The sequence below is a fragment of the Vespa mandarinia genome, chromosome 5, assembly GCF_050613455.1.
Source record: "Vespa mandarinia isolate Hongniang chromosome 5, ASM5061345v1, whole genome shotgun sequence".
NCBI lineage: Eukaryota > Metazoa > Arthropoda > Insecta > Hymenoptera > Vespidae > Vespa > Vespa mandarinia.
The window spans coordinates 8,280,308-8,294,644 of record NC_140814.1 but is presented as its reverse complement, the minus strand read 5'-3'; the positions used below and the strand labels follow the sequence as shown (position 1 = coordinate 8,294,644).

The 14,337-nt window shown below is 42.6% G+C and overlaps 1 protein-coding gene across 6 annotated transcripts in view; it reads right to left on the bottom strand.

Annotated features, from left to right (window-relative positions):
- Positions 1–14,337, bottom strand: part of LOC118450580 (agrin) — a 239,896-nt gene that overhangs the window by 148,897 nt on the left and 76,662 nt on the right. For 4 of the 6 annotated variants that reach the window (XM_035886418.2, XM_085656938.1, XM_085656939.1 and 1 more), the window contains exon 2: positions 3,410–5,054. The exons of the other annotated variants lie outside the window; for them this stretch is intronic. In XM_035886418.2, the coding sequence (XP_035742311.2) occupies positions 3,410–4,838 (1,429 nt within the window). In that variant the 5' untranslated portion in view covers positions 4,839–5,054. The remainder of the gene's footprint in view (positions 1–3,409; positions 5,055–14,337) is intronic. 6 annotated transcript variants of the gene reach the window in all.

The window sequence follows — 14,337 nt, the reverse complement described above, 5'->3', positions numbered from 1 at the left end:
TCGCTCGAGTTATTAGAATGACGATTCCGATGAAAAGTAGAAAGACCCTTTCTACGATACTTATTCGAGGTAACGAATAATTTTCTGTTTTATTACAAGGTATTCCGTTTACTATCCTCGTTATCCCTAAAACATCTCTCGAACGTTTAAGCTCGCTTCATAGCCAACTCATTTATTCTTCGCGTATATATCCAAAGAGAAAAGTATTCTTGGGGAAACGCATAAGAGTAGGAAGGAGTCTAAAACAGCGAGGAGGTTAGATTTCAGAGAGAAGACGGAGAAAGGGAGGAGGGATTTTCAGAAAACGAGAGAAAGAGAAAGACGAACGAAATTGGATCTTCAGGTAATAGCAAAATTGCGAGCAGAGGCACTTTGCACCTTGAAGCGAAATCGTCAAGCAGACGGGCAGGTAGGCAGACAGATGGATAGGCAAGCAGACACGTTTTAAGGAAGAAATTGTGGAATACACAGAGGTACAAATACACACACACACACACACAAATCCGAGGAAACTTCCTTGGCGAAGCTCTCGTTCATTTACGAGACGACCAGAGAACCGAAATTCGTTGCCGCGAGACGATAAACGTTCCGTAACTAGTTTAAATTGCAACCTTCGGAAGAGGTTCCTGAGGCCGTGCAAGCAAAACTTTGTTATCCTCCTTAACGACGCGCTGATCCACTAGCGAGATAAATTTCATCGCGTAGAAAAGTGTGACACGTGTTAGTTGAAAGCGAATCGAGTGAATGTATTTGAAAGTCTTAACAAAAGACGACGATAGAGAATGAAAAATCGTATAGAAACGATTTGATATTTCCAAGATTAATGTTAACTTGCTCGTCAAGTTAATAGGACTAAGATCGATAAATTCTCTTTCCTCTCCCTCTCTCTCTCTCTCTCTCTCTCTTCCACGCCTCTGTGCGTTCAACCGCTTCCCCTTGACGTCTTTTCCGTAAGTTGCCTCGATCCTGTCCTCTCTTCTTCCTCCTCCTATCCTCTTTTTCTTTGCGTTCCGAGAAGCTCGAAAACTTTGCGGCAAGAAAAAGCCGTCGAGCGAACGCCGTCGTGCGGTGCAAGAACCTTCGATCCGAGTATGCTTTTCCTCGAGACCATTCCCTGCAGGAATTTGCACGCTATCCTTTCTCGTATTCTCTCTCTTTCTCTCTCACTCTCTCGAACGTGAAATAGTTTCCCTATTAACAACGCCGTAATACCGTAGATCGTTGAATGTCTGTGTGAACGCACCATTTCCCAGCTCGAATTCTTTCGCGAGCAAATGTAAGAACGGAATTTTAGAGGAGCGATAGTCAGTAGAGGACAGTAACTTGACTCTCGATTCAACTAGGGATAGAAAGAGCCGAGTGCAGTTTATCGATAGAAATGGTATGCTCGTCGAGAGTCGAACTGCGCTCGTTACAAATGGCGCCGACAGGAATCGTGAACAGGACGCAGTAGTAACATCGTACTGCTGCCGGCGGCGAAATCGAATTTCCCGAAAATCCCGTTGAAAATACGAGTGTGCAAGCTAGAAATAGAGTTAGAGAGAAAAGACTAGGGAAATATACATATATGTACGTGGAAAGGAGAGAGAGAAACGAGCGGTGTCGAGTAGACAGAGGAGAACCATGAAACCCTACGTAGGGAGAGTCATGGTCCTACGTCGCAGTAAATGTATTGTCCGATAGACTATGTTCTGTCTGATTGCGAAGCGGTCGAGCGAAAACTTGACCCGAAAATAAACCGAATCGTTCGGCGGAACCTGTCGACCGCTGCCAAATGCAGCCACTCGGAATGTACCAACCAACCCCTCTACCCTCCTACCACCTACGATCCCAGTCGTCTATCAGCGTTATCGCGGAGGATCGTCGTCCATCCTGGGAACACTCACCTTTCGTTTCTACGACTTTTCTCTTCCCCTCTGCTCTTTCTACTAACGCGGCGAATGCCATTGCGAAATCGTTCCAAGGACCGTGCTATAAACTGAGAGAAACCAAAAATCGTACGATGAAAGAGGGTGAGAAAATTTTTGTTCCTTCCTTTCTGTTTTCTTTTTTTTCTTTTCCCTTTCCTTTTTCTTCGTCGTTTTATCCTTGCGGCCGCCTTTTGCGTCTCTTTCTCTTTCAATGGCCAATCGTTAGATACGACGAGCCGACGGGCACATCGTGAAAACAAAGCGATAGGGGCAATGTAGTTCGAGTAGGATAGAAATCCCAAGGAGATAACCGTACTCCTTACCTTTGCCGGGGTGTGTTCTCCCATTACGCGACTGTTAAGAGAGTTTCGTCGAATTGGATTTCAGAGACGTAACGTAACGCCTTTTCCAATCTTCATCGATCGTTACATAAATACGAGGGACCCGAGATGGTCCTGTAATGAAATATCGAAGGCATCTCCGATTTCTCCTCTCTACAACAAATTCTATCTTTCCTGTTAAGCATTCAAGGTATCGCCGTATATATAGAGTCGGAAGACGACGAGGAAAAATCTTGGATGACTTTCGACCGAGAGAGATCGAGAATCTATTCGTCCCGTCTCGCTTCCCTTTTAACTTCGCTATATCCCTTTCCCTACTATCCCATTCCGGGCGTGTAGAAAACTTACGGAGAAATAAATTCCAATCGGTACACTAGCTAGAGGATCCTTCGCGATAATGCTCCGAGACAAGGTAGACCCTTCTTTTATACGTACACGTCCTCGTATGGGGCGGTAGCGAGGAAGGAAGGGTGAAAACAATGAATAACAAATGTCCACGATAGAAATTCCTCCCGGTATTGTTAGCGGCCATAGAGACTCGGCCAACGAACGGCAAAACTCGAATTTATCTTTCTCGGAAAGTTCGGGACGACGCGTTCGATCGTCGGAACAAAGGTTCACGAAGCAAAAAGAGATATTTCGATGGTAGCAAAACCATGTAAAAGCGTGTTTTTTTTTTTTTTTTTTCTTTTTTTTTTTTTTTTAAATCTCGCGAGTCGGTGTAATTCTATTCGAACTATTGGAATAAATTGCATTGGATAATCGGCTCGTTGTTTTTTTTTTTTCTTTTGTCCTTTTTTTTTGTTTTTCTTCAAAGAGAATCCTCGTAGGAGTAGGAACGTCTAATAGAGTTTATTTCCATGCCTTTCCCTTTCTACCTCTTTACGAGAATGCATTGTAATTCCGAAGAAACGGTATCGCTAGTAGGCCTACGTGCCGAGCGTGTCAAAATATCGGGACAATAAAACCTGTCCGTAGAGACAGTTAGCGATTTTGGCTTAACGTATCGCCGGCACATGTCGCGTCGTCCAATTCTTTTTAAGTTAAACGACGATGATGTTAGCTATCGGACGTTAAACGTTATACATCGCAACAGATCATGGAATTGCTGAAAATTATATAAGTTAGGTTGAGGTGAATGTGGTAGAACGAACTTACAATTGAAATACAAAAGTATTCCAGCGACGAATACGAAAATAACGACGAGGAGGACCAGAAGGAGCAGCAAAATCATAGGCCTGCACCAAGGACTTCGTGGCATTTCCGTTTGCCTGTTGTCCTTCGTGCGCTTCTCGACGACGCTCGACTCCCCGCTGGCGTTAACGACTACCCCCTTGTACGTATACTGAGGAGCCTTCTTCTCGGCTAGAAAACCATGATCGTCCTCCGGATCCGAGTAAACCCCGTAGGCCTCGAACGTATTCTTCCTGTAACCGTTCATCTTCTCCGCGGTTACGTCCTCGTGTTCCTGATTCTGTTTTCTCGCGTAAGGACCGGCCGACGAGGACGAACTGAGTTCTCCGATCTTGAGCGTTTGCTCGTAGGACTTGTCGCGATATCTGGCCGACGAGGAACCATCGTACTTGCACCTCTCATAGCTCTTCGAGCTTGTCAATTCGTATTTCGAATCGAAAGCCTTGCTACCGGTCTCGTATCCTTGCTCCTCGTACTTCGACTCGAACGATCTCGGCTCGTAACCGGTAGCCGCTGCCTCGTAACTGGAGGACTTGCCGGTTGTATCGTATCTTGGTAAAGTCCCGTACATCTTGCCGGCCGAATGATACTTGCTCTCATACTTCCTACCGGCCGAGACCGGATCCTGCTGTTGTTGACCAGCACCACCACCGAGCTCGTATGCCGAGTCGTGGGTCTTAACGCCGGACTCGTAACCCTTCGACGCGCCCGAGGGCTCGTAGATCTTACCGGAGTGATGATGGTGGTGATGATGATGATGATGATGATGATCCTTCTTCGGTTCGAGCTTTAACGTTTCCTCGGTGTATCTCGAGGCGTACTCGTAATCCGTCAAGTCCCTCGAGTATCGTCTGGTGCTCGACGTGTCCTGTAGCTCCGTCGGATAAGCTCTTGCACTCAACTTTTGAGCGTCGCTTCTTTCGTAAGACCCATCTAAATCCGATTCCTCGTAGGTTCTATCCTCGACGGTTCCCCGACGATCGTACCTCGGACCATCCTCCGGATATATTCTATTGTCGTCGTATCTATCGACGTTTTCTCTACCGTAACTCGGCCCTGTCTTTCTCTCGCAATTCCTGTAAGCCCTCAGTTGTTGCTCGTGATAGTCGACGTGATCGTAGGTACCGGCCACCGACGAGCCGACGGCCTGACCATCCTGGTAGGATTTCGAGTCTTGATACTCCAAGTATCGGGAGGACCTACGTTCGCTACCATAGTCCATCGAGCCCTCGACCACGTTCGGCAATTTGCTGCTTAAATTCTCTCCCGTGCCGGTGGACAGGGCCTGACAACTTTCCGCATGCTCGACCAAGTTCGGTAACCTAGACAACGAGCTACCTGGCGTGTTCTCCGTTAGATCGAGCTTTAAGCCATTGCTGCTGGTCCTGCGCATCTTTGGAACTCTTTCGCATCTTCGAAGAACTCGCTCGCGCCGTTTCTCTCGGGGGAAAGCCTAGCGATCGCGACGCGAACGCTCGTAACCGAAGACGAGATTTTCAAATCGCCGTACGACCATCGTCGAGATTAAGGAGAATTAGGAGGATGCATTTTTTTCGAAGATTAGTCAAGCGGCTCTCTTCGTGCGGTTAGTGGATGCACAAAGCGGCACCTGGAAATGAGAAAATCGAGAGCTCGTTAATCGTGTTAGTTAGATGTGCCGCGCCAGTTGTTTTTTTCTTTTTTTTTTTTTTTTTTTTTCAGGATAATTAGTGAGTTAATGGGACAGAACGAAGCGATAGAGCGCGCTGTTATAAGGATTTTTAGTAATATCCCACATTTGCAAGGTGGAAGCGCAAGGAAGAGATAAAGAAAAATGGGTATATCTAATAGACAGGCGAGAGTATTAACGCGAAACATGCAACGACTTTCCAATCGTAATCTCGTTCCGTGGTACGCGCTGGCGATCGATGAAAAAATAATGAATACACGATGACGAGAGAAATGAAACAAAAAAAAGACGTACGTACGCTCGAAAGTCGAATCGCGCACGTCGATGAATATTATTATTATTATTATTATTATTATTATTATTATTATTATTATTATTATTATTATTATTATTATTATTATTATTATTATTATTATTATTATTATTACGTTGCTAGTTGAGCAAAAAAGTAAGTACATAGAGAGGGGAGCTTCTAAACGGTAGCTCGTGAAAAGGAACGTTTGCCTTTGACCCTTCTATCGTTCACCTACGTTCGTCAACCGTACATATTGTACACAAAGACAAGCTTTTGTTAATTTCTAATGGGAATACTTCGATTGTGTACGTTATGTGGCTCGAGGGTAGACTGAAACCCAACAGTTAGGTCCACCGACCGAAATTACCTCGAGCGACTGCATAACTAAATGACGATAAGGTTCAAACTTTCGGATTTTCACGTAGATCGAGCGATCGATAGAGGAAAACCTAGAACGAAAAGAGACTCACAAACCAACGAAATTACCTAAAGGGAGAAAAGAGAGAAAATAACCAAGTGCACTCTCCGAGTGTCTTTAACTTTTAGATACATTCCGAATGTTTTCGATAAAACGAGACCTTACATAAAACATTGTATCGAATTATCGCCCAACTAGAAAGTTCATGCGTTATTCATAGTGCGAAAGATTGGAAATAAATCCTATTAACGGTGCGTGAAGATGGCAAAAAATGATACTAAAATACGAACAGCCGCGTGTCTAACCAAAAGAGATATGAAAGATCTATTTATATGGTAGATATAAAGTATAAAATAAAAAATGTGTGTGAATAAAATCAATTGGTTCGATTTTCGACGAGACAACGAGCGCTACGACTCGCGGAAACGTATCGGCTGGAGGGTCGATACAACATTTTTTTCGACGACTAAACTGCCTTAATAAGTACGACAGAGACTCAAAGGAGATTGCTATTTCGTATGCAAATATGATTAGTTCCGGAGCGCAAGTTCATTTGCGTATATTAAAAGTGCGGATAGTTCGCTTTATGCAAACGACGACAGAAAGGGGGCGGTGGCGAAAGAAGAGGAGAATGGACGATAGAAGGAGGACGGAAGAAAAAGTGTTTTACGAGGAATTATGAGGAACAACGCGACCGGGAATAACGTTGGATGAAAAGAAAAGGAGATATAAAAAATGAAAGTAGTAAAGCGAAAGAAAGCGATGGAAGATAACACAGCGCGACGCTTGTTGAATGCCTCGTCACCCCTTGAATTTAGACCATTGACTTATCTTATTAAACAACTCGATTCTCGAAAAATTAAATGTTTATGAATTAGGAATGTTTACGAAATCATGGATAAAGTAATGACCGTGCATTATCGTATCGAATTCCTATGAACGAATGGCACCTATCAAATTATTTTCAAGTGTCGTTGAAACTTTCGGCAGCGTTCTGACGGTCTATTCTTTTTTCTTTTCTTTTTCCTTTTCTTCTTTTTTTTCTTTTTCTTTCTCCCTCTCCCATCTCCACCCCCCCCCCACCCACGCACCCCACCCCCCAATAAATTTCACTCCCTTTTATAGTGGCAGAACAAAAATTAGAACGGAAAAGTCGAAAAAGTCGTAGGAAACAACGTTCAGCGGATATTTATCCGTCGATTTAGGCCGAAGAGTCGAGTCGGTATTTTCCATCCCAGCGAATCGTCGCCATTACCACCGCTCGAAATTTCCTTTTTTCCTTTTTGTTTCCTGGCTACGTAAAAACCTTTGAATTATTTATCTTTTTCCCGTGGATCCCCGCAGTTGCAGTGCGAGATGCAAATGCATCTTCTTTTTTGCTATACGTTTGAATGTTTAATGACGAGCCATTGCCAGGCTTCGCGTTCGCGTTCGCGTTCGTTTCACTTTTCAACATTGAAAATAGCAAAATATTGTCAAGTAGAACATGAAATCGCGCACAAGGTTGGCACCTCGAAAATAACCCTCGCAACGAACGAGTAAACGAATCGAGTCACGGTCTTTTAAGAAAATGAACGATGTACGTTCGCGCGTTGAAATTATCTGTAAATCGAGGAAAGCCTTTGCGAAGATGGTACGATACAGCATGAAGGGAGAGAAGTAGTGCTTCACGTGCGATTGAGAACAATTGAAAAGGAAAAAAAAAGAAAAAAAAAGGGGAAAGAAGAGAGAGAGAGAGAGAGAGAGAGAGAGAGAGAGAGAGAAGGAAAACTAACAGGCACACGAAGCTCGTGAAAATGACTCATGTAGTACGCGTTCGATGGCACGCGACGCTAGCGCGTTTAAGTGCTATCGATCTCGGTAAGAAGGGATGGTATATAACGACCGCTTTATCTATAGAATGACTTTGCAGAGAATGAGTCCGATCGATCCGTAAGAAAAAACGACGTCTCCTTCGTGACTTTCTACTCGTAAGCTTAGTCGATGACGATTATCGCACTAATATCTACATAATTTTATCGACGTTGATACGTTTCAAATTATCGCTTTTATCATTCTCATTCATTTTATTAACGTTTAAAAATATATCCGAGCGTTCGCTCACTCGCACATTTTCTGCCAAGCAAATATTTCAAGAGGGAGACATCCGTGAGACGTCGTCCGATATTCTAATTCAATATTTACCAGAGAATTCTAGGCTCCTTTTCCTCCGCTCCACGTGCATTATTTGCAGAATGTCGAATACACACCGCTCGTAATAACATTATAATATATTGTATATAGTGTGTCAAAATTGTTGCCTCCCTCTCTCTCTCTCTCTCTCCTCCCCCCCCCCCCTCCCCTATAAAAGTGTTAAAAAAATGTTGATTAAAAATAAAAGCAAGTAAAGTTAGATCAGAGTTAAATCTGTTTAACGGAACAATGCTATTGCTCGCTACGGATTTCCAAAGTTACGTATTACGCTTTTCGAGCGTAATTGGTACGATCGAATGTAAGGATTACGAGTAGAAAGGGAACTGGCGTTAAGGCCAGTGGCTGACCGGTGGTAATATCTCGTTGAATTTCCAAACGAATAAACGAGTACTAAGTGAGCGCGCAGCTTTTATGACGTAAGCGAGGATATTGCATCGAAACCCAAGCTTCTACGATAAAAGCGTCTAATACTCGAAAAATCGTTTGATGATTCTAAACATGATCCGATTATACCATGTCAAAGCGCAAATTATCATCGTTTAGTATCACTTATACTATAGGGGTTTAGCGAATCGAATTAACTAATTGTGCAACCTGAAGAGTTCATTTAGATCGGTGCTACGAAGCGAATAATTTATCGACTTTAACGCGTCGCGACATACCTAAAAAGGATGTGAAATTCGAAGAGCTTTTTTAGAGCTTTTACGGCAAATTTTAGGTAGACGTGTCTATCAATAAAAATATCTCTCCGACACATTTTACGTGTAAGGATATACATATATACCGGCACACAATAGGACAGATAGGTACATTTGGTAGGTGGTCGTTACGCGTTCTCCCGTATAGCACTTCCGTGTCCGGCCAAGTCGAGAGCACGCCCCCGGGGCCACTTCTCCATACGTAAGACGTATCTAGACTAGAAGAATTTTCACAGAAACGACGCCACCTTAGATGCCTTTACCCTTTTTCCTTCTCTTCTTTTTCTTTCTACTACCACCCTTACTACTACCACTCTCTTCCATCTCGTAGCTCGTAGCCGCAGCACCGTTAAACAAATACTTCAATAAAAAGGAAATGGTCGGCCGAGCGTCCTCCTCCTATCTCTCCTTCATTCTTTCTATCTCCTTGTCCGGTCGTCCGGCGTTTCTACCGGCGCGGAAAAGTTGTTTCGCTGAAGCGCGTATTATTATCCTCTCTCTCTCTCTTTCCCTCTCTCCCTCCCTCCCTCCCTCCCTCCTCTCTCTATCGACGACTCCTCTTTCCTTCCACACCCATCTGTCCTATGTTTTAAAAGGATATCGGTTTGTCAAAGTCAACAATATGCGTCTGCTCTCGAAATAAAAGGAATAATTTGTTTCGCTGACTATAATTGAATGAAACTTTGATCATGTGCTTTTACCTTTGCCCCATCGACGACGAAACATTGTTCAACGTTTTCGCTTTACGCGCTACCGATAGGAAATTTACGTTTTGCAACGAGAGAAAGTAAGTCCCGAATAAAGTAAGACCGAAAAAGAGATAGAAAAAGTCCATTGAAAGAGAATCTAAACGGTAAAAGTTTGATCGCCTTATTATGCGTCGTATGTACGTCGTAAGTACGCCGCCGAAGGCGATACTCCGAGTTCGTTGGATATATACGTATTGTGTGCGTTATCGTCGCGAAATTCGATTGTGCAACGAGTCTCGAAGAGAATAACGATTCTAAGAATCGAATTATTCGAAACACGAGGAAAGAAAAAGAAAGGAGAGAGTTACAAGTGTACACAGTTCGGTGCGAGAAACGCAGACAACCGGATTGATTCGATTTCAACGTGATCGGGAAAATAAAAAAATCTATAGGAACCCATTGCACGATTAATAATCATTACTTTCCTATGGTCGTAATTGCGCGATTACGCTTCTTACAGAGTAGATTCCGTACGTTTTTTACCAAAAGAAACCGCAAGGCAAAATGAGAATTTTAAAGGGCTATGCGCGCACGGAAATTGAATTGATTCGATATATGTACACATCTATTTCGACATATGTAAACTTGACTTGTCACATCGATTTGTCTAAGTTTCTTTTTGAATCGTTACGGACAAAAATCTTTGTCAGATTTTTGTCTGTCATCAAAAATGAGACCCTAAATATTTCCTATGAATATTAATACGGAATATTACCTATCTATATATTACAGGCGGGATATAGGATGGAAAATATAGCGATACCTGTACCTAACGCGGGTACGTTTGCCAATACGTCAAATTCGCTGACCGAGAAATCATCTTCGATCATACCGTGCGTGTCTATTCACCGAAATGGAACTCTCGCGATCGCTTTCAGAGAGTATAAGCTTTTGAAAAGGGCCGACGCGGTAATGCCACACATTCTACCTCGATAAGCATTGTCTCTCTAACGTCGACGATCATCATAAATAACCATGTAATGTTTATGACGACATATTTCAAGTCCGATCGTCTACCTCGTTTAATTCGTTTGTTCCTTTTTTTAATGGTATATCTACAAAATGGTGATGATGAACTCCACACTTTATTTATATACAAGGTGCTTTGCCAATTTCTATCTTTAAACCTCTTTACGATTAATTCCTAATTCCTAATATATTAAATGATGGTATTATCCCTTCAGCCCTTTCCGACCTTTACGATAAGTCCTTATAAGCCGGTCGGCTGGGCGGGCGGGCGCGGTCGGTCGGTCGTTCGGTCGGACCTTCCTTCCATAAGCAACGAACAACGCTTCGAAATTTCTACACGTTGAAACGAAAGATTTATTTCGAGCGTAATAACTGTACTTAACTAACGGGTTAAATTTGACGCCAATAGTTGACGATAACTGCGACGGCGGACTATGAAACTGAAAGCTACACGCAAATTGCAATTTTCTTTCGGAGAGATAAAATGGATATTTCGAAAGAAGAATGAAAAGAAAAAGAGGAACTCAGTAGAAATGTACTGGTTATTAGCGCGACTTTCACAATTTATCCTCTCTTTCTCTACCGCGTTTCGTTCGTCTTTCTTCGATATCGCATGCTGCGTATGCGGCACATTTTATTGGTTATGCGAGCATACGCAGAGGGAAAGAGAGAACGACGATTCGAGGTACTCGTTCATCGTCCGACATAAAATCATCTCCTTTGAATTAAAATCGTAAAATTCCCTGCATGCCATCGAAATTTCAACGTGAAATGCTGTAAACTACCCTCCTGTTCTCTTCTTTCCTCGATATATAGAAGCGTTATCGATTTTTTCATTTTTCTTTGTTTCTCTTTTTTGTGTTTTTTTTCTTTTTTTTCTTTTTTTCCTTTTTTTCTTTTTTTACATCGTTTCTATTTTGATTTCGTTTTCGATATCCTGCAGATCTCAATAAATTTGCTTGCGACCTTTAAACGATTACATGCACAAAACAAAATCCCTCTCGACTAGACGTTTTGCGCATCTCTCGAATTTTCCGGAAAACAATAGAAATAGAACGCGAGGTATGACGCGGTGAACTCGTGACAACAGCTTTTACGATCACCACTCTTTTTACTTCTCGTAAATACGTTGAAATGAAATTTCTACTTTAGACCGTTCCAACCTCTCATTATTGTATGTGCACGCGTTGCATCTCAAACGTAAAGTACATACGGGTATGTATATTTACGTATGTACGATGAAATAGATGTAATAAAATGCGGCGTGCTGAAAAATTTTCCTTTACGTTCATTGTATACTCTCACCGCGTCAACGCGAACGTAACGGTTGAAAACATAAAGTACGCTTTCGAAAGAGTAAGTTCGTTTTATTTTTCAAAAAGAGAACGACGACGTCATACGTTTCTACGCAATTTTAATCGATTTTTCGTGGAAGGTATAGATAGATTTTCAAGCGAAAAATATCAAAGGTACAATATTTCGGTAGATATTACACATATCAGTGCGAGAGGGCGAATTAAGTAGTAAGGGCCTGTGTATATATATATATATATATATATATATATATATATATTCGGGATTAATTTATTTCAGTTTGAATAAAATTGGCGGAACAATGCGATTTTCTAGACACTTTTATTTGATTGCCGATGAAAACGCGCTAACACGGCATTAGATGCGAAAAATTGGCGCTCGTCCGACATAGTTCAAACCGATCGAAGTCCAACGGCAACGTTTTTTTTCTCTTTTTTTTTTCCATTTTCCAGAACGACTACCTCCTTCGAAAAGACGCAATCTCGATGAGACGACGATTGTCGACGGCGATTGTCGACCGCGATTGTCGTCGGCGATTGTCGGCGGCGATTGTCGTCGACGACGATTATCGAAACACCGAAAAAGACAAAGAACGAAAAAAGGAAAAAGAATAAAGGATTTTTCGACTATTTTCCGCGGCAACAGCATGTCACCGTGTCCGTTCGAGATGAAGGGTTGGAAAAGAGGTATGAGCGAACTTGGGGTTAGAAACAAAAGGTAAAAGAGCAGATGTCTCCAGGGAGAGTAGAAAGAAGTAGGAATGGAACAAGAGAAAAGGAAAGAGAAAAAGGGTGCGCGTCCGTTCTTTGGGGTCAAAAGGGCGAAAGAAGATAGTAGACGGGCGTAAAAGGGTCATGGAAGATTATTCCTTCAAAGTGGTAGGGATAGCCGGAGAAAGAGGAGAGAGATGGCTTCTCTCGGCAAACTCCATAGTACGTCGTAGAACGAAATCCCCGAGTCGACAGTCGTTTTCTCCATCGGCAAGCCTTTTCTTTCCCACTTCGTATTCATCACGCGATACGTTAATGCCCTGTGCACGAACAAGGACCCTTCTCCTACGATGGTGTCTTTCTCTCCTGTGGACGAAGAAAGGAGAAAAGGAAAAAGTAACGAACGTGGTTGATGGAAGAAAGGTTGATAGCCAAAATTACGGCCGCCTTCGAGAACAATAATGAAAACGCGAAAATGTATGCGTTTTGCTTTGGACTTGCTTGAGAAGACGAATTCGTCGTCCTCTCGCATGTGCGAAGGTACGTGCATGCCTAAGTACGTACGTATAGCCGCGACCAATCACAGCTTTACATACATATAGTTGCATATATGTGTGTGTGTGTGCGCGCGCGCGCGGATACAATTATCTACGTATCGTCTCGTACGTATACACAGTCGCGATAGAGCGGGCGGACAGATGAAAAGACCGAGCGAGCGGTCGATGGAAAACGATCCGCGGTAAAAGAGAGATGACGCTGCCACTGCAGTAAATTACGGAAGAAGCACAAAATGCGAAGCGTAAAAAGGGAGAAGGAAGTAATGGGTGAATGTAAAGGAAGGAAGAAAAGGAGCTGTGGGAGCGCTATAATCTAACGGACGGAACATTCGTTGAGTAACCGTAATCGTATTTTCCTCGAGGACAAGAATATCTTCTTCTCGGATATACAACTTGAACGAGTCTAAAGATTTTTGCCGCTTTATCGTTGTGAGCCTTCCTTTATTCTTCCTATATTAGCTTTTTCCTTATTTTCTAGCCCATTGCTTTTATTCTCGAACGCACATATCCTAAATTCATAGGTCAAAATCGGGCAAAATCTAATTTAGCAGTCACGCTCGCTCATCGTCGATACACTATCGAGGAACTCGGAGAAAAGAAAAAGCGGAGCTAAAGATATGAGGTCGGAGACAAGAGGAGGATATCGTCGTTAGATGGTACCGTTGGGACGACGCCTCTTGCATAAATTCCTCGTTTCTCCTTCCACGTAAATCACGAGTGACTGACGCCTTCTTTACTTCCCAGCCATGATTCTCCATGCACAACAACATCGTACGTACGGACCAACGCGATACTTTCTTTGAGGAGAGAATCGAGGAGAAAAAGAATCCCAAGAAAAGTCATAGCGGTCTAACATATATATATATATATATATATATCTACCGTTAACGTGTACACGACCGATATATCGGCAATTTAGTTTCTTTAGCTACGAAAATATAACGAAAAACGATTTATCGATTACACCCTTGTGAAATAGTTTTCGAATAAATTGGCAAAGACGAGGGATTGCGCGACGTGAAATTTATTTCTGACCGTAAAGCTTATCCGAAAGCGGAACCCTGAATGAAAACACAAAGTTGAACATCGAAAAGAGTGACAAGAACGAAGAATCCGATTACAGTCTTTCTACGGCTACACTTCTTTGACTGGCTAAGCTCTTGATCCCACAGAGAGAACTCGAAAGGAGTTTTAGAGCGTAATAGGACGATTGTATGGTCGTTCTCTCTTTCGCAGTTATATCCCATCAGTTAACCAGACTGATACGGATTGGACAGTTATCTTCGTACAAACAATTTTTATACTATACTTATACGTATA